This window comes from Cladophialophora yegresii, assembly GCF_000585515.1.
Source record: "Cladophialophora yegresii CBS 114405 chromosome Unknown aczIN-supercont1.6, whole genome shotgun sequence".
NCBI lineage: Eukaryota > Fungi > Ascomycota > Eurotiomycetes > Chaetothyriales > Herpotrichiellaceae > Cladophialophora > Cladophialophora yegresii.
In genome coordinates, this window is record NW_006913050.1 from 456,977 (window position 1) to 482,777 (window position 25,801).

The window sequence follows — 25,801 nt, forward strand, 5'->3', positions numbered from 1 at the left end:
TGTACATTATCGAGCAACGGAATGAGCGAAGCAAAGAGCAATTCAGCAGACACAGACATATTGTGATATTAATCGACTCGTTATGCAAGCCCCGGGTTGCAACATAATATGCTGAATTGAACTTGAGAGCTGACTCCGAAGACATTACCTTGCCCTGGCTTGCGTATGTGAAGAATTCCAATATCTCTCTCTTTAACTAATTTACTACGAATATAGATAAGTGACATACCCCTGACCGCCTCGAGGACAATCCATTCCCGCGCCATTGCCTTGCCTTGCCCTCCCTTGTCTTTCTCCATTCGCATCGCGTCGGGTCATGGTATGCTAGTACGTAGCTAAGAATCCAGTGGTGGGTGGTCCCGGCCGAAGCGAAGTGATAATTAGCTCTCTCTCTCTCAAGTCTCTAATTATGCCAGGGGGCTCATAGACTACAGATTTCAAAGATCCAGAGACTGTCAATTCGCAAAAAGGCCCCCTGAGAACAGGGTTATTGCGTGACAGATACGGAGTACTCCGCACAGTATACTGTATCTGGCCTGTAGGCCAAGAGGCCGGTGCGCTGGCTGGCTTGTTAATTAGTCATTCAATCGTTCGAGATCATTGTTCACAACCCAAGTACATCTAAGTACAGTAGCTACATAGCAAAAAGTGTACAGGAGCTGGGCTGACAGGTTAGTGTTGATGCTGTCGACATAAGCTAGCGAGATACGAACGGACGTCGACATGGCTTCCCCTGCTTTACTCGTACTGCGTGTATTTTCAGAGTCACCGTAAGTGCCAGTGTCTCATCCTGTCCCCCATTCTCACTATCCGGTACTCCTCACTGACGCACCATTGCATTTCACTGCACCAGCCCATCACACCCCACTGCCTACCTCTTCCTATAAACGGCACCTTCAACCACCACGACCCCATTAGTGTGCCCTACTGTCACCTGCTCATCACACCGGCACTCTCCATGCCACCTTATCATACGTCTGCGGCCAAACGCCATTCTTCCCGGGCGCCAAAATACCCTTCGGATCCAACGCGTTCTTGATCTTCTCATTCAACTTCATCTGCGCGTGGTCATTGAAGCTGTACGTCGCGGCAATCTGATCCATCAGGGCCAAATGCGTACGGTATTCCCCCCAGCCTTGCTTCGCGGCGTCGTCGACCAGGGTACTGATCAACTTGTGGGCTCGACGGCGCATATCTGCGTCCCGCCGATCATAGACGATACAGACGATGTGGTGCATCTCGCGCATGCCGACGACGAAGGTGCCGATAAAGTCAAAGCCGAATTCCTCGCTCCGGCGGCGCGTGAGCTTGTATTGTGCGACGGCGTCATCACCGGAGACTTTGGCGATCGGGGAGAAGAACAGATGGCCCCCGTTGGGGAGCCAGTCCACCCATCTGAGTTCGTCGACAGACGGAATACCCTGGAGGGTTCCGTCGCGGATCTGAAGGACCTTGTTGTCCGGCATGTCTTCGGGGAAATAGAACTTGGCGCCAGGGATTTGGCCAAAGGCCGTCTTGACGACTTGCCACATGACGGCGCGGACGGGTTCGGGCCCGTAAAGAGCGCCGTAGAAGTTCCAGCGGCCGAGATTCAGCTTGTGGGCGATCGCGTCGATCTCGGTGTCGGTCAATGGTGCTTTGGAGTCGCTGTACGTGGACTTGTCGCCCATGACTGCCGCGTCCAAGAGGACGTGGCGGAGGGTTGGCACGTTTTGCAACACCATGCCCACTCGCAGGGGTCGAATGATCTCAATGGCTTGGTGCAGGTCTTCATCTCGAGGCATCGTGATCAGATAGCTCTGATATCCTCCGGGATTGGTCATGAGCCATATGCCCATCTTGGTGATGACGCCTAGGGACGATTGGGTGAAGATTCCGTCGTTGTATGGCCTGCAAACATTGAGTCAGCACCAGGTGTGTCTTTGATCTGGGCATTAGCGGCTTCAATGGCATACCCGAATCCGTAGTTGAAGAGCTGCCAGCACTTGTTGGGCTTTTGTTCGTGTGGTGGAAGGTTAGGATCTGCCTCAGGATCAGGCAAGGCACCCATTCCTGTCCGTACGAGACTGCCGTCTGGGAGGACCACTTCCATCCCACAGTGCATCACTGGAACAACGGTGTCAGCAACGAGACGATGTTCTCCCTTTGGCAGCTCTCGTACTGTAATGGTCTCCATACGGAGTGTACCCAACTCCACGCTCACAGGTGTTCCCTAGGACGGAGCCGCCGCCAAGGTCAGGAACATCAATCCACAATTTATCGCGCAGGTTGTTCTTGACCAGGTAATCGTGAAGATCGAAGAAGGTGACGCCCGGTTCTACCAAAGCGTATGCACCGTCAACGTCGACGTTCAAAATCTTGTTCATGTGTCTCCCCATATCCATTCCTAAGCTCCCTGGTACCCTGGGTCCGGCGCCACCGTACCCGACATTCCGACCGATGGAGAATGGCCATACTGGGATTTCAAACTCGTTGCAAAGGCGCATGATGGCTTGAACGTCTGCCACGTCCCTCGGAGCGACGACGGCGGAGCTGACAAAATATTGTTTCTCGAGAACGTAGAACATGTCATGTGCTTTGCTGGGATCGAGATAACTCTCCTGATGGAGCTCCTTGTCCGTGGAGATGATGGTCACATTGCTTTGACCGACAATATCGGCCAAGCGCTGGGTAAAAGACTTGAAAGTCTGCGAATCAATGCCTGGTGGCAAGATGAGAGGGTCGCCAGCATTGGGAGGAGCTTCCCCATTTGGCTTTCTATAGGCAGAGGGGGCGGTCGGACCGCCCGTGGTGGGCTCGGGTGCAAAGGACTGTGGTTCTTTCATGGTGACTTATGCTTCCCCAGGTTGCGCTCAGTGTGGTTGGCGTGGGGAGCTTCAGAAACAGAACTTGAAGCGGTTTTATACACCTTGCGCGACGGAGGATCCGACGTCTCTGATGCCTGAGCGGCCTCGCAACCAGCGGACATGTGGGGGGAATTGCTCACGATTAACCAAGACCACGCCGATGTCAGTGACCCCTGCTGGTATAAACCAGAGAGGCTGTAGTCGCAGCTTGCCGTCCCATCCCGGAAACCAAAGGTCCGTTTGGAGTTTCAACAGCTGAAGACGGCAAGACTCCATGGTGGCATGAGATGTGTTGGAATTCTCCAGGTGTCGTGGAGATGGATAGGGACCAGGAAGCTGACTAGATGCCACGATCGTCGTTGCGGCAATGTGGGGGAGGGGAGGGTACGGAGGAGGGTGGCTCCGGCGCTTCTTGCGGAGCCCCGCGCTCGGTTCTGCACGCTGGGCCAGATCCTGGAACCCCAGACTTGTCAGTGGCTCGCCATGCTCACCTGTGAGGCGCACATCGTTTTCGGAAAAGTGGTAGTAGTCCTCAGACGTTGCTGGACGACCACAATGCTCAAAGAAATCCCAGTGCTTGAGACGCGCTCTACAGCTACCCCCCCCCGTCCCGTAGTGATGTCTCCTTCCGAGCGATCCGTCATTTGTCCCGTATGTTGCAGGACATACAGCCGCCCTGATCATTTGCAACGACATCTGAAGGCTCGTAGGTCTGTCCCGTGGTTCGCGACTTGTCGAGCTACCGTTACCGTTAGCCCAGGGCTGACTTCGGGTCTCTTTAGACGCCCCTTCATTCCCTTACCACTGTCATATATGTAGGAAAGGTTTCAAGCGCAGGTGAAGAAGTCTCTACACTTCCAGTGGCGCGGCGATGACATTGACTGCGTGGCAGCGATGTGCTCAAGCGGCACCAACAAGACTGCATCAATCTCCCTCCCAAGAGGGCCCTGACGGCAAGAAATCGGGCTTGTTGTAGATGCGTTACCCAGAAACGGCGATGCAACTCCGAGAAGCCGTGCCAGAACTGTGCCAAACACGACGTGATATGTGTCTATCCATCCAGCGATCCGCACGACGCGCCGAATACCCACAAGAATGGCACCATCACAGGTTGCGAGCAGCAGCATCTCCCAATGCTGGAGCTCACCACCTGCGTGGTGCTTCCTGCCTTCGACTTGGACGCAGAGCCCGCACGCTTCCTTCCATTCCTGATTCAGTTTACAAGAGATCTCTCCCTTCCGTACTCATTTGAGAACGCGATTGCGTTGATGGGTCCGCGAGTCGTTGCAGATTTTGCCCTTCTGGAAACCGGATATGATTACCACGTTGATCAGGATTACCTTCCCGGCCTGGATGATTGGACCTGGGACTTGGAGCATTTGAGCCAGCCACCGTCGATGCTCTCTGCAGAGAATGACCCGCTGGCAGCAAAGGTGTTTGAGATAGTCCGGGCCGTGGGACAGCAATCAAAGTTCGGGCAGTCCGATGCTGGGCCTTTCCTGGCCTCGCCAGAGTTATCATGTCACGAATTCTTCTCTCCTCGCCGGCTCCGCATATACCTGGATCTGTACTGGACGATGTGGTACCCGAATTGGCCTACCATCCACAGGCCACAGTTCGACCCGCTACGTGCCTCGAGCTTGCTGCTGGCATCGATGGCTATCATCGGAGCATGCCATTCAAATGACCCCGCTGAGAGAAGCGCTTCGGACTTCTGGTCCGACACAGTGGAGAAATGGGCTTCCAGGGAGCTGGATAGAGTCCATGTGACGGGTTCAGCGGTCGACCGGAGGACGAGCGTCCAGACAGTCCAAGCCGCCTGTATAATCTGCATTTACCAGAACTGGAATGGGACGAATGAGAGCAAACGTAGAATGAGGCGACAATTCTTTGCAGCTGTAGCCGGGGTAAGGTGCTCACTTCTCCTTATTCACGAAACGCTAAGCAGGCCTGACACTGCGACCAGGTATGTCACGACATGGACATGTCTTCCGCAGTCCATCGAGACTACCGTTTCGTTTCACAAGCCGACTTCGACTGGCGCGAGTTCATCGAGGCAGAAGAGATGATCCGGTGTGTTTTCCGCCTCATCGTTGCGACTCTTGACTGACTTGCGCACAGGACGTTCATCTGGGTCTTCTTCATCGATACCGCCTTTGTCATTTTCAACGGCACTCCTCCTCGGATAGCGTTGCGACAGCTAAGGATGGCTTTGGCATGCCCAGAGAGGTGCTTCCAAGCGCAGTCGGCAGAAGAATGCTTCATGAACATTCAATGGTGGATATGCAAGACTCGAACAAGCCGGGAATCGGGACCATCAACGCTCTTTGACTTCATCAGGACTTTCTGTAAGGACGAGATTGATCCGGCGGTCAGGGATGTCTATGCTCATGAAGCATACGTCAACCATTTTGCCGTCCCATCTGGTATGTGTCTGGCTCCTGTTCACTCCGTGGATGTTACCACCGCAGGTGCTGATATGGTGCAATGAGTAGCAATGCACGTCCTCTTGTTCAATATGAGTCTCGATGTAGATGCCCCTACCGAGCAACAGCTGCAACGTGTTAGGAGAGCCCTCAATAACTGGAAGGCTGTTTGGAACCGCCGCCTCAGTATCGATCGTTTTGAGAGAAGCCCAATTGCGAGTTTTGACGTCCCCATCGAGCCCGAGGGCGAGGATCAAGTCAACACTGCTCACCAAGGAGCGCTCAGTGTCGATCTGGAGAATGTGGAGTTCAGCCAGAAGCACAGTGATGATTGGCGGCGTGCGGGCTTTTGGCGCCACGCCTCTGAGTACTGGCTCCTCGCTCGTCTCTTTTTAGAGCAATTTGAGTCCGCCGAACGCGGTAGGCAGGATGGAAAAAATCTTTCGAGGCGTGGTATTTCGGCTTGTCAGAATCAGACGAGGATATTGCGTCGGTATGATGAGACAGACATGACGGAGCTTCACAAGTTCCTGTGCTCTTGGGAGCGAGTCGTGTGACGACTGCTTAGTCCAACCTCCTCAAAGGCCATCCGTCGATATGGTGAGGCTTTGTGGAACTCGCAATGGTTAGACATGCAGTTGTGTGTTGAGCAGGATCGCAAATTCGAATGTTGAAGGGCCATTGACAGGGACGCACGTGGCGAAGAATACATTCACAACCATGGCATCGCTGATATAGCGGTCAGGTGAGACGTTCCTTCCGTCCGCTGCTAGAATTGCACCTTGCAACTGTCCGTCGTATTCTCATCTTGCCCCTACATGTGCTAGGCTGGTGTCCCAAGTGAGAGCATACACGCTCACAGTCTTGGTTGCGAGTCGCAACAGCACCTGCCGTGGATGTTCTCGTCTCAACCTATTTCCGTGAAAGCCATACCAACCCGAGATTCTGAGCGCCTATTAACCGGGAAGCTCTGCAACATCTGACTTCCGAGCTGAAAGCTCTGTCTGCATACCTTCGCCCCCGAGCTCGCTGTATTCGTGACCAGCTGAACTGAGTTCGCTGGCATTATGTGATGCGGGAAATGGCTCTTTCGGGATATTCTCTGCTTGATAGGCAGGCATCGGCGGGTCGTCTTGTCTCTTTGAAGAGCTGAACGCTGCCTTGTCCGTGTGTGTTCCCTCACTTTTTCTAGCTCTGACTCGTTGACGGTACAGAAAGAATATCCCCATGCCTAATAGCAGGACTCCACGCCTACACCTACACCAACGCCCACCCCGATCGCCACGCCATCGGAGCTGCTCCCACTGACTGCAGAAGTCATACTGGGGTTCGAAGAGCTGATGGCTGGGTCTGCTCTCTGCGATATCGACGATCTTGGCACTGACGCAGCAGTGTCGAATATATGTGGGTCAGACGAGGATGTTTGGCTCGAAGACAACAAAGAAGAGGAAGGAGAAGCCGATGTAGATGAAGAGGAAGAGGAAGAGTCTGTGTACTGCTAGGGGACGATGGGCCAATCGCGCTGGGATTCGAATAGGTGCTGGTGACCCCGATGACGCTGATAGTGTAAGGAGTCCCTGAGGAATTGCGTCTCTGAGATACGCAGCCGGGGACGGTGGCAGGCAGAGACGTAGAATTAAGACCTTCGAAACTTTGATGAGAAAAGGAGCCTGTGCACGTTGTACAAAACCGACCGTCTTTGATGCTAGGCGTGTTTACCATGGTCGAAACGCCAATAGCTCATCGTGGCGTCGACGACGCGAAGTTTGAGTGGACAATGAAAGCGAACCCGAGTGACAGCGCCATCTTTCATTTGCTACGTGCCACTGGCACGTCGGACATGACACCAGATCAAGGTATCTCTTGCCGGATCTCCCTTGTACTCTCGACGCACGATACACAGCTTCTGAAGATTTGATGGCATCCCTGCTCGAACTGTCTGAGGTATCCGAAGTTCATCCATCTCATCACGTGAGAATCCATCTCCTGAACTGAATAGCCTCGCCAGCTGCGACGATGATGGAACAGGTGATGGCGAAGGTGATGGCGAGGGCGAGGGCGCGGGCGTCGTCGCAGTTGGCAACATCACGGTCTGTTGAGATGCTGAGCGTTGCATCCGTCCTCTGCAACCACAGCCGGGACATAAGGACAGGCTGGGTCTCTATGCCAATCGAGCGAAGTTCTTGCCCCAGATAACCGCCGTCTTCATCTTTGGGTCATCTTTATTGATGGCTAGCCAGTAGCCTCCATCCTCGGCGATGACATAGAAGATCTCGCCTATGGCATAGCTGTGCCATGGCCACCCATCTCTTTGTCGCTGACGGCCCTGATAGAAATCGCAGAGCGCGACCGCCTTGAACAGCCACATTGGTGGCTCAGTATTGACGGTGCCTTTCTCAAGCTTGCGGTTGTCCATGGTGCCTATTTGTCTGTCAGTGATCCCAATGAACGAGTTGGCCAGTAAGGCCATACGATTGTACAAGTCGTAGTATCGTGGTAGCTTGACAAAGGATCGCACGTCTGTGTCAACAGTCTGGAGAATCAATGAGAACGGGCAAGACGGGCTGAAGACAAAGTACTAAAGCCGCCGGCGCATGTTTGTCACCTCGATGGTTGCGGCTTGTGCTTCATTCAAGCCGCTACCCAGCCGCATGCGCAGGTCTCGGCTGATGTCGTTGTGATGTCGTTGTGATGTCGCTGCGCCCACGATCACATTCTGCACTTTCAGTCTCTTCCAGGGTTGTCTTTCTCACTCACTGACCTTGAAGGTCTCGAGCTCAATGCCACCAACCACCAAGAGCATTTCAACCGCCCAGAAACCGCAGCAAGGTCCACAGATTCCTCCTGACCGCACAAAGAAGTATTCTCAAAAGGTATGAGCAGGAGCTTTTGCAGCCATTGCCTCGCCAGCAAGCGGCGCTTCGATCCCAAGACTGAGTGTTTCACTGCTCAAAGCTGACTCTGGCCTGGCTGCCAGCACGAGAATATCCTCTGGGGTCGGGGCCTCTTCCTTTGATGCCTGGAGTTTTCAGCCGTTGCAGGTGGAGTGGTAAGTGGTGCTCAACCAACCATGTCAAGAGTTGACAATGAGACTTCAGCAGGATAGACACTTGCGCCTTCAGCCCCCAGAGTCACTGGTGCCAAATCATAATCCAGTACCAACATGTGCAGAAGTCGCGTCTGACTGACCCAAGCACACCTGCTCCGCTCGTGGACTAGATGCGGTACACTCAGGCATCGAGGATCTCATCACCAGTTGAACCAACCACCCAACCACAAATATCCTCAGCGGAACCTTCGGGTTCGTACAAGCAGAGGTCATATCTGATCCCCAGCACCGTTGCGCCTGTCGCCGACTTGATGCAGTTCACAGAGCTCTCGGATCGCAAGCACAGAGGATCTCATCACTAGTTGAACCTTTATATCAAGCAGGGCCCAAGCAAGAGACGAAGGACCGAAGGCCGGTCTACTTTGGTGCCATCACAGCCTCGGGACCAGCATGCATTGGCTGCGACCAGCATTCCACCGAGGGCCATGCTCACAGCAGCCGACAACTCTTTCCCCAGCAGCAAGCCATGTCCGCTCCAGCTCATTGAGAATGGCGGCGCCAGTCCAGACGGGCTACGCTCGACAGAACCTCCTCCAAAGCGGCATGCAACCCATGAACAATCTTTACCACACCAGCCAACACTGAACGGCTTCATGGCACCTCGGGCGATGGTTGGCAATGGCGAGTGATCGGCGTGTTGGGAATGGGGATATTAGGACGAAGTCGGATTCACCCAAGCACCTGATGCAGGCTTCACTGCCAATATTTATCCTTTGACAGCTCGAGACAGCATCACGCCGTAATTCCCCAGAGAAAGAATGCAGAAAACGGAAACGGCCCTAGTAAGTCCTTTGTCCCAATACCCACCTGATCGTCAACACGAGGTTTCATGATGAATAAATTTCCCTCCTTCGATGAGCCGCGGCCTCTCGGGCCTCCGCTCACATGGAAATATTCGCTTGTACTTATCTGACGAAGCTCACCCGATGTGTTCATTCCCCTTCAGCTTGAGACTTCGGGGCAATGCTGACTTACATGGCACACCTAGGCCGGCGACGTCAATGCAACGTCTGTCGATTGAAAACGATTCTTCTGTCGTTAGTTGGACAACAGAGAGAAGTAAGTGTGACACCTATCTTGCCGTTGTCCTCTTATGATGATTAATTTCTCTGTTGCTGACGCCACGAGCTTGTGGACTTTGATGACTTTGTCATGAGTGTACTGATGAGGGTCCTCACTTTGCATGTTTAATATTGCTGATGTAGGGCAGTCCCATCGCTGACTGATAGCCGCCTCATAGGATAACCGATCAATGAGGGTCGCCACAGGACTTTCCATTGTGGGAAAGAGTAGACGCGGCAGAGCCAGCCCGGGATTGTGTATACACGTTTGCTGCTGGTCCAAAAGCTCGAGAAGGGCGGCTGGTGCGGGCAGCTGCGATCGAGTGATAATTACACAAGGGCCCGTCGAGCTACCACACGCGTGCCACACATTTCGGTGACTAAGATGAGAGATGCGCAGTCTCAGTCTGTACACCCCGGTTGAGAGGACGGTTGATGCAGAGCTTGATGGTGTGTTTCGCTGTAGCTCAAAGCTCGTCGTGGGGTGGATCATTGGTGCCGAGAAATACATCCGGAGTAACTGATTTTCCGAGAGCGCGTCAAATGTTCGTCTAACGACGTTTCCTCTAACTTTCCATTTCTCTCGCGACTCCGGCCCAGTCTTGCACATTTCTCGAGGAACAGCAGGAGCAAGGAGCGCTAAGCTACATTACCCTTTCAGTGTCTTGTGAACAGGTACAGATCTCTCTGCGACGAACTGAGAACCGGGCACTGCTCAGTGACCGCCTCCAAATTTCCCTTTTCACATCCATTTCTAAGTCTAAGTGCAAAATCCGCAGCTATTGCACCGCTCCAGTTGACATGACGGGTCCCAGGGAAGATTAATGCTCGTGGTTGTTGTCGGACGATCCATGCTATCTTCAAAAATGCGTTTCACTGCTGCTGAAAGTTGTCTCTGGCTCTTTTGCTTTTTGGAACTAATATTGAGCAAGATTGAAGTCCTACGCTACTCTGTGGTGAAGTATAAAAGTAGGCCTCAGGATTTACAGCAACTGCAGCCAGGAAGCACAGAGAAGTCGTCTTCTGTAACGAATTGCACAAGATGAAACTACTGTCGCAGCATTTCGGCTCGGTACATTATGAAGAGCTGCAAGAGATTCAAATGAAGCCAATGACTTCCGTCGGCGATGGCGCGGAGGTGGTGATATGGAGGACATGCTGACCATCAAAAGCACCTGTGTGCTATATCACAATGCTGCCTTCGAGCGAGTATGGCTTTGGGGTTTGGCCAACACCAAAATTGATATAGGCACAAACTTCCAGAACGCAAATGCATAACATTCCCGGTTCTCGCTTTCTCGGCTCGATCGATCCTCTCGTCAGCAGCTCTTCACTTACAGAGCGCACTTTTGCCACGTGATCCTCAATTCACTGCCCGCGAATCCCGCTTTCCTGGCGAATTAAGGTGAATTCAACTGCCTCTTTTCGCAACTCAGATTCTTCTCATTACGTACGCTCATTCTCCTCTAATCCACAGCCATCCCCAAAGGCCCTGCCTGCAACTGTTCTTGTTACACGATCCTCAACATGGCAAACTCTACAATCAACAAACATGAGGAGCAGAGTGATTCGGAAAATGCAGTCGTGGACCTCCCGCTACGCCGGGCCCCAGCGGCAGCCTCAACCACAACGCGCCCGCCAACTGACGATCCAGTCTTTGGCGCTAACCAGCTCGGTACCGGGTTGACCACCGAAGACACCCAGAACAAACTCGAGGAGGCTGGAGCCCGTTCATCTTGGACTCTTCAAGAAGCTGAAGAGCTTCAAGGACTCCAGATCGAATGGAAAGAGAAGGCCAGTGATATTGAAGCGTCGCTCAAGGAGATACGAAAGGAGAAAACCCATTTGCAAGAGGCTCTGATCCAGAAACAAAGCCTCCTAGCCCACTACAACGCAGAGATAGAGCGCAGAGCCAAGCAGATCGAGGAATATGTAGCCTCAATCACCAGGTTGGGAGCGGAAGTCGCCAAGCTCGAAGCTGATGAGAAGGTCTGGGCAAGGCGGCTCCAAGATCAAGCCGAGCGAGAAGACGAGCTGGTGGCCCTGGCGTACCTTTATTCCGAGCCAGTTGGGAATGAGATGACCAGTATGAGTGACGACGACTTCCAGAACTTGATGCAACGCGTCGACTCGAGAGCAGCTAAGTGTCGCCTGCTCCGGGTCCAACGCGGTCGCTAACACTGCCGCCAGTTCTACCAACGACAACCTCAGCTCAGCAGAGCGCATACAAGTTTAAACAGCGGGCCAGGAAACCTTGCTTTGGGACAACGATTCAGAAGTCACTACCGCATGACTCCTGCATGAAAAGAACACCAGCAGAGAAACCCCATACCTCGACGTCGTTAGTCAAAATGAGAAGAAACGCACGAGTGAGCATGGAGATTTACCCAACACGATGCCGAGATAGAGGTCAAGGCAGAGAGACACATGAGCTTACTGCATACTGAGTACAACAGGATGAGGTCCTGAACTTGCAGGCATAGTGCTACTATCATGCTGGAATGAATTGATTCCAAACTCTATCTGCCAGCGCGTTCTCTGCTTGTTCCATATTCTTTCATCGATCTGCCCTTCCAACCGTGCTTGCGTGAAATGAGAACAGATAGATACTAGAAAGTAGATTCGCCGGCCGCAGGTGCGCAGCTACTATAGTCGACCAGACCGTGGAATCTGTCACTGCTCCGTCGTCATAACCACATCTCCTCTCGACAACGGAGCCCCTGTGAGCGGTGACGCTCCTGCGGCGCTGACAACGATCCCACCTCCATCTCCATTCCCGCTCTCCCCCTTGACCGCCGGATCATCAATTGTGTCGGCATCACTACTGGCCTGACCATTCTTGGCTGCATCAGCATCGTTATCCCCGTCCGCGTCAGCCTTTGTGCTATCCTCCTCACCATCGTCCTCTTCATTATCATCATCATCTTCTCCTTCTTCCTCACTGCTCCCCATAGCCTCCCTCCTCTGCTCGATCCGCTCCGTCATCCACCTGACGACCTCCTCCCGATGCAGGAGCATCATCCCATTCAACACCTCGGCGGGACTCTTGACGAGTCTCCCATACCGCTTCGAGAAGACTTTGCCCCCCTGCTTCTCCTTCTCCTTCTTCCAGAGACTGTGCTTCTCGCTCACATACACGAGACTATTCTCCCGATACCAGCCCGTCACCCAGTGGTTCGTGCCCGAAGTAACCGGCCGGATCGGCTGGGTGGAGCTGAACACCACAACCCCCGATAGCGCAGGGTACACGGTGTCGTTGTCGGAGATGAGCTTGGCGACGGAGTGGAACGCGTGGCCCGCGCCCACGAGGAAGATGCCGTGCGGGAAGGCGTAGGGCTCGATGTAGTTCTCCCAGAGGTACGACGCGAGTTTCTCCCCCTCGCGCCGCGCGAGGTCGCTGGTCCCGCTCGCGTACTCGACGGAGGTGGATGTGCTGTATTGGTGTTGAGTGGATGTGGCGGCAGATGCAGGGTCTAGTAGCCCGGCGGTTCCGTACTGTTGCTCGGGTTTTATGCCTGGTTGGTCTGCGGGTAACGCAGGGGCGGGCGCGGGCGCGGGGACGGTGATGAATTCGGGGATGTTGACATCGATGACGCCGTGGTTTTGCGAGGTCGCCCAGTGAATGTACGACTGTGTGCCGTCAACCTTTGGCGCAGGTGTGTGAGCTTGGTAGGCAGGCAGATAGACAGACGGGCATGGGGTACTGAAGGCAGAGGAGGCGGTATGGCGAGGCAAAAGAACTTACCAGCCATGTGTCGTGTGGTTTTTGTTGCGTGGAGATCCCAGTATTCGAGGCGAGAAGATCAGGTCTGTGTACATAGCCCTGTCAGCTCGGCCTAGAGAATGGTAGCGACTATAGTGACTGGAACTTACGAGTCGTGGAAGATGACTATCAGTGCTTTCTTGGTTTCGTAGTTCGGCCTGGAATACGGTTAGCGCCCTACGGTTATTGTCCCTGTGCACAACTAGTTGAGCGTAGACATGGATCAATATGCAACGTGTGCCTGTAATATCTTACGTGGCCAGAACCTGCTGATCAAACGACCTGGTGATCGTGTCCCGGAAAATATGCAACTGTGTCAACTTGTACTTGTCATAGAGATGCATCGCCTGGTACCGTCGAATGATATCTTCACGGCTCGTCAGTCCTACTTTTGGACAGACCGTTTCTGTCGATTTCTTACCATGCAACCTCTCTCCTCCGAAGATGCCTGCGACGGGTTCCTTGGGATAAATGCTCCGCCAATACTTGGACTGGACGTTTCGGACTTTGGCTATAGTGTCAATGGCACTGGATGTCGCGGCCGTGGCCTGCAAGCGATCGGGCGGTTCACCCATCAATGTCCGCGTGACTGCGAGGGCGCTTTTCGAAATGGCACCAAAGTTGTATCCCCCTTCAAGGCAGACTGCAATTTTTCCTCCGGCAAGGGACATGAGCATGTGCGTCATGTGAGCGTAGCAGGCCGGCGTGACGAAACAACCACCCAGTTCGTCTCCAGCAGCGGCATCGAAGCCCGCTGCAACAATTACGAAATCTGGGTCGAACTCCACCGCAATGGGCATGACGACGGACTGGAAGGCGTAGATGTAGTCGCCGTCTCCCATGCCTTTCGAGGGCCAGGGTATATTGACGTTTCTGAGAGGAATGATCAGTGTCTGTGGTAGAAAGGAACTCAACTAAAGGTGGGGATGAATGACTTACTTCCCCAGGCCTGGACCCTCGCCACAGTGGAACATGTCGCCTTCAGGGCCAGACGGGTAAAATTGTCCGTTCATATGGACGTGCAGGGAGATGTAGAGGATGTTTGGGTCATTGTAAAAGGCCCGTTGGCAGCCGTTCCCTGCGGCGTGTCAGTCTTAGAACTCCTCAAGTACGATGCGCACCCCAACTGACCGTGGTGTACATCCCTGAGGCACACGGAATTAGTTATGCGTATATAACCCTCGGTTTCGAACAACCTACCAGTCCACAATGAGGATCTTCCTGCACTCTTGACCGAGTATCGCATCCACTTGACAGGCTTTCGAGGCGATACACACGTTGTTGAAGAGGCAGAAGCCCATGGGTTTCAAAGGCTCGGCATGATGACCGGGCGGTCTTATCACGGCGATTGCGTTCTTGACTTTCCGGTCCAGGACAGCCTTGCAAGTCTCGATAGCTGCGCCAGCGGATAGCTTCCCAGAAAAGAACGAGAGCTGATTGAAATAGATTGAATCCTGCTCGGCACTTTCCGAGAGGTCTATGAGTTCCGCGTTCGTCATAGCTGTTGTAGGCGCCGCAAGTGATTAGTACATCCGATGTTGGTTGTACGGTTATAAGCACGAGGAGCACCTACCTGCTGTCGACCTGACGAATTTGTAATGGTCTTCTTCATCATGGATCAGAAGGATCTCCTCCTTTGTCGCCTCTCGGGCGTCGATCCGCCTCAAGGGCTGCTCCACCATAGGCGGGTAATCCTTATCATCGACCAGACCAGCTTCACAGAGTTCCTTGAAGATGTAATAGATCCGCCGGGGGTCTTCGGGATGCACATTTTCGGCACTGGTCGCTGCTACTTCAGCGTGATACCGCATACGGTCATCATAGCACAGGCCAGTGGGAAGCGTAGAGATCGGCAACCCACGCCGAGACTTGGTGAGAGTCTCATCTGGCTCTGAGTCTGAATCCGACATGAGACTATCCTCCGATGTGTCGTCCGAGGGAGACTCTATCCTTAAGCGACTGTTGATGTCGCCTGACATGTCTGGTGTTTCTCGCATAGATATGTCCTCGGAGAGTAGTGCCTGTTCTGGTAGCTGAGGGAATGGGTTTGCAAAGCGCGGTCCATTAGCAGCTTGAGGGAATCCCCTCGGAGGCGACGGAGGGTTTGGAGCCATTCTGAAACAAAGCTTATGGCCGGGCTAAAGACGCAACAATGCCGTAGGTCAAGACGGAGACATGGTGAAGACAACGCCCTGGCGACTCCTGCGAATATAAAGTATGTGAAGTTGTGTGAGACGAAAAGACGCCTACTTAACCCTCCAATACTGCAAAATGTCAGTTTAAATCACCATATCGCACGCATTCGAATAGCATAAAAGCTTAGTTCATCGTGGAAATAGTCGCGTGCATTAGTAACCACTCACCTTTGTTCGTCTTTATGGTTAGGAGTTGCTTTTAAGCCGCGACAGCTTTAGCAGGCGTCGGTGATGGCTACACAGGTTTCATCCGGCCCTCAGTAACTATTTTCAGAGGACTTCGGATTGACGTGGGTGGTGAATGAGTTTACTGCTGAATACTCGTGCCGCAGTACATGCATGAACTTGAAGCGTTTGACAAGCCTCCGTTACAGGAGACGCCAAGAAGCCACGACCACATCATGTGACATCGTGATGAGGGTGAAGTCACGTGAGTCATGTCTATTTTATCAAGCGACAGTGAGTTCGACTCCCTCGATGTCGACCATAAGGTTGTGGTTATTGACTCATAAAGAGGATACGAACTGAGTATTCAAGGCTAAGCAATCCTCGCCCGAGGCTTGTTCTATGTTCCACTTTGGATTCTTTTCTCCGGTGGTCCCCTTCCATCAACCGACTTGAACCTCAAACTCGGAAACCTCGTTCGGCATGAAATTATCGGAGGCTTGAGGAGCCCTGGAGTCTGCGGAAGCCATACTCTAAGCGTTTCCGGCATCCACCTTTGCGATGTAGGCTAGATTTCAATGTCAGTCTTGCACATCCCGAGTTCTTCCGATCGGATAAGGGCACTCACCCAACAGGTCGATGACACGTCGGGAATAGCCCCACTCGTTGTCATACCAGGACACAAGCTTGACGAAGTGGTCGTTGAGGGCGATACCGGCCTTGGCATCAAAGATGGAGGAGTGAAGGTCACCGTTCAGGTCACTGGAGACCAGCTCGTCCTCGGAATATGCTAAAATACCTGCGTCTCATCAGTCTCTTGTCGTATGAGAAAGTGGTCACTGGTGTTCAATAAACGTACCCTTCAGGGGACCGGCAGCAGCGTCCTTGATTGCCTGCTTGATGTCGTCGTAGCTGGCAGGCTTCTCGAGCACGCAAGTGAGATCGACGACCGAGACATTGGAGGTGGGAACACGCATGGACATGCCAGTGAGCTTGCCGTTAAGAGTCGGGATGACCTTGCCCACAGCCTTGGCTGCGCCAGTGCTGCTGGGGATGATGTTCTGAGCAGCAGCACGACCGCCTCGCCAGTCCTTGCCCGAAGGTCCGTCGACGGTCTTCTGGGTAGCGGTGTATGAGTGGATGGTCGTCATTAGACCCTCCTTCATACCGAACTTGTCGTTGATGACCTTGGCCAGAGGTGCAAGGCAGTTGGTGGTGCAAGAGGCATTGGAGATAACAGGGATGTCGGACTTGTAGGATTCGTTGTTGACACCCATGACAAACATGGGAGCATCGGCTGAGGGAGCAGAGATGACGACCTTCTTTGCACCGCCTTTCAAGTGGGCAGAGGCCTTCTCTGTGGTTGTGAAGACACCGGTCGACTCAACGATGTAGTATGCGCCCGTGTCGGACCAAGGGATCTCAGCAGGATCTCTCTTCATGTAAAACTTGACCTCCTTGCCGTTGACGATCAGAGCATCCTCCTTGACCTCGATTGTGCCCTTGAATATGCCGTGCGTGCTGTCATACTTGAGCATGTATGCCTGTTCGCTGTCAATATCGAGGTCGAGCTTCGTGAAGGACGACGAATGTGACGTACCGCGTACTTGGGCTCAATGAAGGGATCGTTAACGGCGACGACGTGGACGTCCTCGTGCTCGACGCTGAGAAGCTGCGTTAGCAAAGGGGAGTTTCCAGAGTCCGGTCTGCGTATCATCGAACGCAGACACTTACGCATTTCTGAAGACCTGGAGTACAGTTAGCTACAAAGAACGGCGACAATGCTATCTGCCACTTACAATTCTACCAATACGGCCGAAACCGTTGATACCGACTTTAGTAGGCATGTTGTTGTCGAGCTGTTGACTGTGAGAGAGAGAACTTCTGGTCAGTTACTGAAAGATCTTTGACTGGAGCTTTTATACACCGACATGTGCAGATGAGAGCATTGAGAAGAGGGCTGATGAGGGGAGCATGCAACTTACATGAGTCTCAGGTAAGTGTTCGGATGGCCGGATTAGGAGTTTTCAGAAAGAGTAAGGCTACACTCGAATGACGGACAAGATCGTGGTGTGAGGAGGAGGATCAGAGCTTTTTGAGAGTCCTATGAAACAACTGGTGAGTGAGTGACAGGTGAACGATGGTGGGGCTTGTTGACGTTGAGGGGCAGCGGCAGCGGTCCTCTCAAATGACGGACCCCTGCTTGGCCGACGACAGCTGTACTTCGGTCTCCAGTCAAAGCTCCGGCGATGCGAAAACGACTACGATAACCTACCTCAGTTTGATGCTATGGTCACCGGGACGAGAATTGAACGGCGGGTTTGCTCTGCAGGGCGAATCCGAGCGATGACTTGTATGAATGGTGTCTTGATTCGACCTCTAGTCGTACGGAGTACGGCTTCCGAGGCTTTATACTTCATCCTGACTCCGGCTCAGGCCTCTGTCCAACACAAACCAAGTGTCCCTGAATGCGACAGCCGGGGTTCCTGACGTGTAGACATGACTCAACAATGCCTTGATCACCACACGCCAGGTAGCTTGTCTTGTTGAGAAAAAGCAGCGACACACCATCCGACTGACACCATCCAATCGCCAGGATTCGCTTCTCTGGCAGGTCCCGCATAGACGGCACATGGGACGGATTATCGATTCTTCCGCGCTGTTTTCGTCGGGTGTTGCATCACACGAGCAGCCAAGCCCGATTGTTGCATGTGGCATGGGACAGTGTCAAGCAAGAGGTTAAGTTGCTTGTCCATGAACCACAAACCAGCGCATAAAAGCTAGTTGATCAACGGGCAAACATCTGCTTTTGTGTCTATTGTTCTCCATGGAGTCCGGAAATGTATCTATTCATCCAAAGTCGCCGCACTGGAGCAGCATTGCATCCTGCGCCGTCTATTCTTCCTTCGCTCCTCCACGACCAGCCCGCTCAGCAGCCTCAATGCTAGCCTTGTCGCTCTTTGTCTCGCCTTGACCCATACCCATCATGCCGCCTGACGCCTTCCACGGTCGCTTGAGCTCTCCCACCGCGGGCTTGCCAAAGATGTGGACCTTGACCAAATTGCTCTCGAAAGCACCCTTGAGGGGGATGATGGACTGGATCAAGAGCGGGTTCGTGTACTTGAGATAGATATGCATGAAAGCCATCATTCCAACGCCCATCAGCTGTGCTTTGTAGGCAGCCGTGAGTTGGTTCTGGTCGTACTCTTGGATCGTGGTGGTGACGAGCTTGGGTTCTTCGCCAGAGCCCATCGGCGCAGGCTCGACATATTTCAACGTGGTCAAATCTATACGCTAGGTTTAGCCCAGTCGTTTTCATATTGATGTCCATTGTGCTGCATACCTCTCTTTGCTTTGATCTTCATGCCGATGTAGTAGTAGAGCCCGAAGATGAGCAGGTTCGACACAGCATAGAGAATGCGGACGCCGGTAAGAACTTGCGGATCATCAAAGGGTATGCGCTTCGAGACTTGCATCATCCCAAGGATGATCACCAAGTTGGTGCTGCAGATAGTCAGTCACGAGCCCAAGTCTGGGCCGGAAGCGCAATACGTACACTTGAGGATTCATGAAATTCATGGTAACGGTTGAGCGTGGACTGAAAGGGTGCAAAGTGCGAGGACGAGGCTGCTCAGGTAGGATTGGGAGAAGCTCTATTAGAAGGCCCGAGGTTCTGGTGGAGAGTTCGTCTGGCCAGATCACCAAGATTGCGAATCTGTAAATTTCGCCTGCCAAGGGTCTGGAGGTTGGAGAAGAAGCGGATGGCGGGCACTGGAGGCAACAATGCAACTCCGGCTAAACTCTACCTGCCACCGAGGATAAGTCGCGTATGAAGTAACGTGATCAGTGGCTCACTCACCAGCGGGATTTGCGAGCCTTCTATTGCAAAATAAAGGCGCCGTACGGAGTACACAGTGACATCTCGTTATTCTGCATGGCTCGCTAGCACGCTGTGGAACCCTCCTGATTGCGAGGTGGATGGCGCTGATCAAGTGTCCATCACGGAAAGTAACTTAACCAAGCCTTCAACAGGTGCATGAGCGGTACTGTGTATTCAAGCAATTGCACGAAATGCTTAAAACACATCTAGAACCAAAGGACGTGGACACGGCTTTTTAGAGTCATAGCATACCCATGGCTAAACGTCGCATCTAATGATGGGTTCGAGAGAGCCGAGAATGAGAATTTGGCATGGTTGGCCGGCGTGGAGAAGATATAGCTGCTGAGATCCCATGCAGGTCAACTCTGTCCAGTGATCTGGAGACCCAGGATAGCAAAGAAGTCGAAATCACAGCCTTCAAGCGCAAGTATCTATCACGGAATCCTAAACCATGTGTTCTCCCAGGCGAGTAACACTCGACTGAACGCTTAGCTTTGCGCAGCCACGTCCTCGCCCTCGTCCTGAGTCTCTCATACTCTTCTCGCTCCACCGTACGCAGCATCTTACATAGCCTTAAGCTTCCTGGTTTGTCCATTGGGCGACAGTGCGGCCAGCGTCTGCAACTCGACTTTGGCATGATTCTCGAGCTGAATGCCGCCCGTTGTTCGAGTCCTTTAAGCACAAGCTCTGTCGCTCGACATGGTGTGTAACCGCGGAGCCTCCGCGTAGACCTTGCACTGGACAGCGTCCAAAGTCGTCTTTCGGTATTGAGCTAACACGTGTCTCGAGGGTTCATGTTTGAGAATCCAAGTCCGCTGGAGTGTCGCGGCAACACCCTCGCGCAGAATTTCCGATCCGACGCCTCAATGGCCATTTGTAACCTCCATTTCCACTGTTGCAGCGGCGTCCCCATCCGCCAACACCTTAATACTCACAGGAGCAGTCCCTTCGGGACCTGGCAAAGGCCCTGCCCCAGGCATGACGCTCGCAACTTTGCCCTCTTCATCGACATACTCAAACCGGTACCTCGACAGATAATGTGGAATGGCACTCAGCTGCGGCCCATAGCGTGCGGTGTTATCGTACAGCTCGAACAAGGGCACGGCCAACAGTTTCATATTCTTGGGTACAGAAAGCACCTTGTTGGGAGGGAGGTGGATGAGGTAAAGCTTCTTGAGTTCCTTGGGACGGGAGACATGGGCGGGGAGGAAAGGGTAGAGGAATGTTTCGTGGTTAGGACGCCACCTGGCTGCTTGTTAGATTTGTGTGATTCATAGGTAGGGACATTGACCGAGACCTGCGTACCACTGGGCCAGACAGTCCCCGACTTCCCACTCGGTGTCTCCTTCTTTGGGGTTTGTAGGTGCCAGTCTTTCGTTCAGGCGCTGCTTGAATCCTTCGATCTCGTCCGCGTCATGAGGGAGATAGTCGCCTGGCCTATCCAATTCCGATGCGATCAGTTTTGCCCTAGCTAGTCTCAGAGCGAAGCAGGGGACCAGAACATACAGTTTGAAGAAGGCATTGGCGATTTGCAGCATGAGCACATGCGGGTGATTATGTTCGTGGCAGACTAGGATGCCCTCGCACGTCCGCCTCATGCCATAGTTGTCATAATGTTCCTCGAGCCTCTTTAATCTCGCCAGGACCGAGGGGTCTTCCTCTGGCTGCGTCTCCTTGGTACCAAAGGTGTAGTTTGAAAGAGGGTACAGTCGAATGGTTGGGGGTTGATTGGCTGTAAATGGTGCTGGAAGTATAGGCCTTTTATGTTGTTAGATTGTAGCATTGCAGGGTAGAGTCAGTCGTACGGGAAAGACGTGTTCAGGGTGGTCGTCGTGAGTGTCGACATTGTAAAGACGTTCAAGCTGCTCGGCGGGTGGAGTAGCAAAGTCCCTAGATATCACCTTGGGGGAGTGGTGGTGGTAGAAGAAGTCAGCAAGCTTGATGTCTGGCGGTGTTTGCTGGAAGCGATCACAGACGATGTTCGTATGTGCCCGCGATTGTCACGTCACACCCGAAGCACGAAGAGCGCGCAGCTCAAGGGTGACAGGAGCTTGAGAAATGCACGAGAATTACGCATTTGGCGCCAGGATTTGTTGTCTTATTAGCTGAGTCGTCTTGCAACATCTATGGTCTACTGTACAGACACATTATGACTTTTGCCAACAACGCCGTATTGCGATGGACAGCCAGACAGAGTCATGACCTCTTTCTCATTATGGCCTTTTCCAGATCCCCCCAGCCCCGATGACCGAGTGCAGCTTCAAAGCTTGGACTCGACATCTTCAAAGCCCTGCACATCTTCTACGGGGACAGGCCCCCTTGTTACCTCCAAGCCAGCTCGCCATTTCGCGGCGTCCTTTATGATCACGGGAGGCGGCAACTTGGCCGCCACCTCGTTGGGATCCTTGGGCGACTCGGCGGTCTTAATCTTCAGAGCCATTTGTATCTGAGGGACCGCTTCCTTTAGCTGACCCAGAACCTCTTCCGTCTTTGAGGCTGGAATAGATGTACCGATGTACTGCTTGGTCGCTTCCAAGAGCTGTGGCTGGTTGGTTAGTTCGACGTTTTCCAACTCATGTGTCAGCCGTGCTTCATCCACATCGACGCCTAAAGAACCAAGAACTTGTCCGAAGAGGCCCCTGAACTGTTCCTTCTGTTCTGCCGGTGAGACTTCAGGCACCTCGCTCGAAGCTTGAGCCTCAAGATGAATCGACACCTTTCTTCGCTTAGGAGACTCTGGGTCAATGTATTGTTTGTAGAACTGTTTGATGTCGTCTTTCGTGAGCTGGCGGATGACGCCAACATCCCGATCGACTTGGGTAAAATTGAGGTACTCGCCACTGATGTAGGCCCACAGACGGTTGGTCTCAAAGTCAAGATTCTTGAGCTTTTCCATTCTCTTGTTGACGAGACTGCGCTTATGGCCCTCGAATTCTTCGTCTGACATCGTCTCAAGATCCGATCGGAACTTGAGCAAAAAGGCATTGATGCGTGATTCCAGGTAGTCGGGGTCTCGCTCGCTCTGTATGAGAACTCGATAGCCCATGGTAACGGCCGCGGGTCGCACCCCGCTCCACACGACATAACCAAGCTGCTCCTTGGTTCGGAGCTGGTCGAAAGCGGGTTCGTCGGTCATTTGGCCAAAGAGTTGCAGCTTCGCCCGGAGATCGAGGTCCATGACGTGCCCAACGTCCAAGTAATACTCAATTGCGTGGTTGACATTTGCAGGGTCGCCCAATTTGTGCTTGTAGATGAAATTGCTTCCTTCTGGCACAATGACGTTTCTCCGTAATAGCCACTCGGACGGAGGCAAAGCTCGGGGTTTGAGTGACGACTCGATCAGGTTACCAATCTTCTTTACTTCCTCCTTGTATAGGTTGCCGTGTGCCAGAACCTCGATATGTGCCTGTTGCAGCAAATCTGACACAAACACTCGAAGATCTTCAACGGTGATGTGTGGAAGTTCCTTAGCGTAGGTATCGTTCATCCATGACCTTTCATTCAATAGCCATCTGGTGTAATCTCCGATTTGGTAGTATGGTTGCTGGTATGCCCAGTTCTTGTACTTCCTGGCCGTCCTCTCCTTGATGATGTCAAAACGGTCAGATCTGATCTCAAGAGATCTTATCGTGGTCAAGATCTTTTCGAGTAAAACCGCCATTTTGTCGTTGTATCCGTGCACACTTATGTCGAAGCCGAGCATGTTTGCCCCAATCCCGTAAGCCAGTCCTGATATTTCAGCGTCATACGAGTAGCTTGAAAGAGCATCTTTAACCAGACTGATGAACAGGTTCGTCTTGACATAATTGGCAGGATTCGCATATGTGACGGCGTTGCGGACTTTGATGTTGAGATTCGCCTTCGGCACCCAGAAAGTGTCATCCTTCTTCCACCACAGCCGGAGCTTGTCGTCGTTTCGAAGCAACTTAGGTGCTTTTGCAGGCTCCTTGACTTCGGTCTTCTCCACGTCCAGGTTTGTAGGGATAAACTCATTCTTGTGCGGAAGATGCAGATCAGGTATTCTGTCCGACTCCTGGTTGGACAACGCTTTTCGTACATCGGACAAGACATCGGTTGGCACCTTCTCAACTTTGTACTCCGTGCCGTACCATTTCTCCTTCTGGTCCCAGTCGCCTGGATACTCCTGTGCAACGATCATGAGCCTGAAGTTGTCCTCCCGAAGATATTGCATGGCTTCTATGATGGCTTTGGCGTCGAATTTCCTAAACTTGCTGGTGCTGCTCAGAAGCCAGCTGCGCGGTAGCCCATTCTTCTGCATGACACTGCTTGTGGCACTTGTGAACCTGCTGGCGGGCGATTTCTGGCGGAATTTGAAGTCGACCTCGGCCATGTTCTTCATCTCCTGGTGCATCCATTCAACTGGAGGATTTGCTTTCATCATTCCGATGTACTTGAAGACGATCTTGACGATCTCATGGTAGTTTTTGAGCCCATCAGGTGTCAGACCAACCTCAATCTCGAAGAAAGCCGATCCTGGACAGACAGGATGGTAACCAGCTGACAGAGTCTGAGCTAGACCCCTCTCCTTGAGGTATGCTAGAATACTACCAGGACCCTCATGGCCGATCAAGTGACTGATGTATCTCGCCGGCTGGGTCTCGAACATGTCCTCCTCATCTTGCCAGGGGAAGCTGATCTCCAAAGAACGGGACTCCATGACGGGTTTTGCATAGATTTCGGTTGAAAGCTGGTCTTTGGTCAACATCTCGACGCCATCCCATCGATTCTGACATAGGTCTTGGTTCTTGACCTCAGAGAAGAGTTCTACCACCCAGCTCTCAAGTTCATCTAGAGACTCGCGGCCCATCACCACAAGTTTCATTCTGTTCGCAGAGTAGTGTCGCTCATAAAACCGGATGAACTCATCTCGAATCTTAACACCTCGTTTCTCAGGCTCGTCTCTCAGCGTTTGTAGATTCCCGGTGGAGAAGTGGTGGTACGGGTGCCGAGGGTTTGACAGCGACTTGGCCAACTGGGACAGTCTCCATCCATCACTCTGTAGGTTTTTCTTGTTCTCCGAGTCCACTGCTCTTAGCTCTCTGTCGAGAGTATTCTCAAGGAAAAGGGGCTTGACGAAGAACTGCGCAAACCGGTCAAGTGCCCCATACAGAGGCCCTGCCGATGTGCCATTCACCCCGCTCTCAGTGTTCCCGTTCGTAAGCTTCTCATTTGATTCGTGCTGGGCGGCACATTCGAAGAAGTAGTTCGTCTGAGTAGCAGCCGTGTAGGCATTGGAGTGACCAGCGTTTGAGGAAAGGTACGAGCTGTACTCGTTTTCTACCGGATACTACATCGCCGTCAGCATGAGAGCATACAACCGTCATATAGAGGCCTGTAGCGTACCTTCTCTGTGCCCATGAAGAGGAGATGCTCGACGGCGTGAGCCATGCCAGGCATATCCTCTTCGTCTGAGAAATTCCCCACATTGACATTGAGACTTGCACTGGCTTTGTCTGTCTGGGCATCATGAACGAGCAGTGCCTCAAGCTTGTTCGGCAGCTCGATGACTCGGTATGACCTGTCGTCAAGATCGGGCTTTTCCAGTTCGTCCGTTATCCGTCTCGCTGAATTCATGACTGTTGCGTATGATCGAGTGGGAGTGGCTTGCGGAAATCGAGGGGTGGCCGCCAGCGATTTTGAGAACAGCCGAGGACGGAATGCCACAGGGACGACTGATCGAAAGGAGGGGAACGAGCAAGATGCTAGACGGACGGAAAGTCTCATATAGGAGATGTAGGCCGTTGCAAACCACCAGGCAGGCACAAAGAATGCGTCACGGTCCAACTGAAACCTCAAGTACTCATGGGCAATTTCTTCGAAGCAAACATTCCGCCTGGTTATGCGACTTTCCGCCTCCAGGCGATGGCAATGATCCTGCCAAGCCAAATCGAGGACAACCCGCGCCCAGGGTCATTAGCTTCGCGCTTTCACTTTGCTCTGACCGTGAGCGCGTTCTACACTGATTTACGTTGAGTTCCACGCTCCTTGCTTCTGGCTTCATTGGTCGGAGGCAACGCGGTGAAGAAGGCTCTCCGGATACATGTGCAGATTGCGAGGTGGTGTTCTGATCACGCGCCTTTCTGGCGGCATGCAGATGAAGCACAACGCCGTGACTGTTACTCGACATGCTGCACTCTCCCCTCTTGAGGATATACTATTGGCGCAATGCCAGTGTAGCCTTGCATAGACCAGCAAGACCATGCGTTTGACACTGCCATGGCAACACAAAAAGGGAGAATTCTTCCTCGAACAGCGACCACGACGTCACTGAGCTGTTGCACAAGCCCTCAAATGGACAAACAGGTGGGTAATTCGTGGTTGAGGTATGGCTCACG

The 25,801-nt window shown here is 52.9% G+C and overlaps 9 protein-coding genes across 9 annotated transcripts; 2 read left to right on the forward strand and 7 right to left on the reverse strand.

Annotated features, from left to right (window-relative positions):
• Positions 1–941: 941 nt before the first annotated feature.
• A1O7_08165 (uncharacterized protein) lies at positions 942–2,825 on the reverse strand (the record flags this gene model as incomplete). Its single annotated transcript, XM_007762159.1, has 3 exons — positions 942–1,890; positions 1,956–2,106; positions 2,162–2,825. The coding sequence occupies 3 exons, from the start codon at positions 2,823–2,825 to the stop codon at positions 942–944; spliced, it is 1,764 nt and encodes a 587-aa protein (XP_007760349.1).
• Positions 2,826–3,979: 1,154 nt separating this feature from the next.
• Positions 3,980–5,829, forward strand: A1O7_08166 (uncharacterized protein; the record flags this gene model as incomplete). The annotated part of the gene is made up of 5 exons (XM_007762160.1): positions 3,980–4,753; positions 4,813–4,919; positions 4,968–5,272; positions 5,342–5,499; positions 5,572–5,829. 5 exons carry the CDS (start codon positions 3,980–3,982, stop codon positions 5,827–5,829), a joined length of 1,602 nt encoding a protein of 533 aa, XP_007760350.1.
• A 1,604-nt stretch (positions 5,830–7,433) lies between these two features.
• Positions 7,434–7,688, reverse strand: A1O7_08167 (uncharacterized protein; the record flags this gene model as incomplete). The annotated part of the gene is made up of 1 exon (XM_007762161.1): positions 7,434–7,688. The coding sequence occupies one exon, from the start codon at positions 7,686–7,688 to the stop codon at positions 7,434–7,436; it is 255 nt and encodes an 84-aa protein (XP_007760351.1).
• Positions 7,689–10,969: 3,281 nt separating this feature from the next.
• Positions 10,970–11,620, forward strand: A1O7_08168 (uncharacterized protein; the record flags this gene model as incomplete). The annotated part of the gene is made up of 1 exon (XM_007762162.1): positions 10,970–11,620. One exon carries the CDS (start codon positions 10,970–10,972, stop codon positions 11,618–11,620), a length of 651 nt encoding a protein of 216 aa, XP_007760352.1.
• A 495-nt stretch (positions 11,621–12,115) lies between these two features.
• Positions 12,116–15,319, reverse strand: A1O7_08169 (histone deacetylase 6/10; the record flags this gene model as incomplete). Its single annotated transcript, XM_007762163.1, has 9 exons — positions 12,116–13,087; positions 13,188–13,251; positions 13,316–13,363; positions 13,461–13,572; positions 13,627–14,078; positions 14,145–14,283; positions 14,337–14,350; positions 14,406–14,706; positions 14,779–15,319. 9 exons carry the CDS (start codon positions 15,317–15,319, stop codon positions 12,116–12,118), a joined length of 2,643 nt encoding a protein of 880 aa, XP_007760353.1.
• A 779-nt stretch (positions 15,320–16,098) lies between these two features.
• On the reverse strand, positions 16,099–17,412 carry A1O7_08170 (glyceraldehyde-3-phosphate dehydrogenase; the record flags this gene model as incomplete). Its single annotated transcript, XM_007762164.1, has 6 exons — positions 16,099–16,133; positions 16,194–16,364; positions 16,425–17,109; positions 17,166–17,229; positions 17,300–17,313; positions 17,365–17,412. 6 exons carry the CDS (start codon positions 17,410–17,412, stop codon positions 16,099–16,101), a joined length of 1,017 nt encoding a protein of 338 aa, XP_007760354.1.
• A 1,048-nt stretch (positions 17,413–18,460) lies between these two features.
• Positions 18,461–19,144, reverse strand: A1O7_08171 (uncharacterized protein; the record flags this gene model as incomplete). Its single annotated transcript, XM_007762165.1, has 3 exons — positions 18,461–18,852; positions 18,909–19,069; positions 19,122–19,144. 3 exons carry the CDS (start codon positions 19,142–19,144, stop codon positions 18,461–18,463), a joined length of 576 nt encoding a protein of 191 aa, XP_007760355.1.
• Positions 19,145–20,308: 1,164 nt separating this feature from the next.
• On the reverse strand, positions 20,309–21,291 carry A1O7_08172 (uncharacterized protein; the record flags this gene model as incomplete). The annotated part of the gene is made up of 3 exons (XM_007762166.1): positions 20,309–20,690; positions 20,751–21,203; positions 21,251–21,291. 3 exons carry the CDS (start codon positions 21,289–21,291, stop codon positions 20,309–20,311), a joined length of 876 nt encoding a protein of 291 aa, XP_007760356.1.
• Positions 21,292–21,705: 414 nt separating this feature from the next.
• Positions 21,706–25,040, reverse strand: A1O7_08173 (insulysin; the record flags this gene model as incomplete). Its single annotated transcript, XM_007762167.1, has 2 exons — positions 21,706–24,753; positions 24,810–25,040. 2 exons carry the CDS (start codon positions 25,038–25,040, stop codon positions 21,706–21,708), a joined length of 3,279 nt encoding a protein of 1,092 aa, XP_007760357.1.
• Between the last annotated feature and the right edge of the window lie 761 nt (positions 25,041–25,801).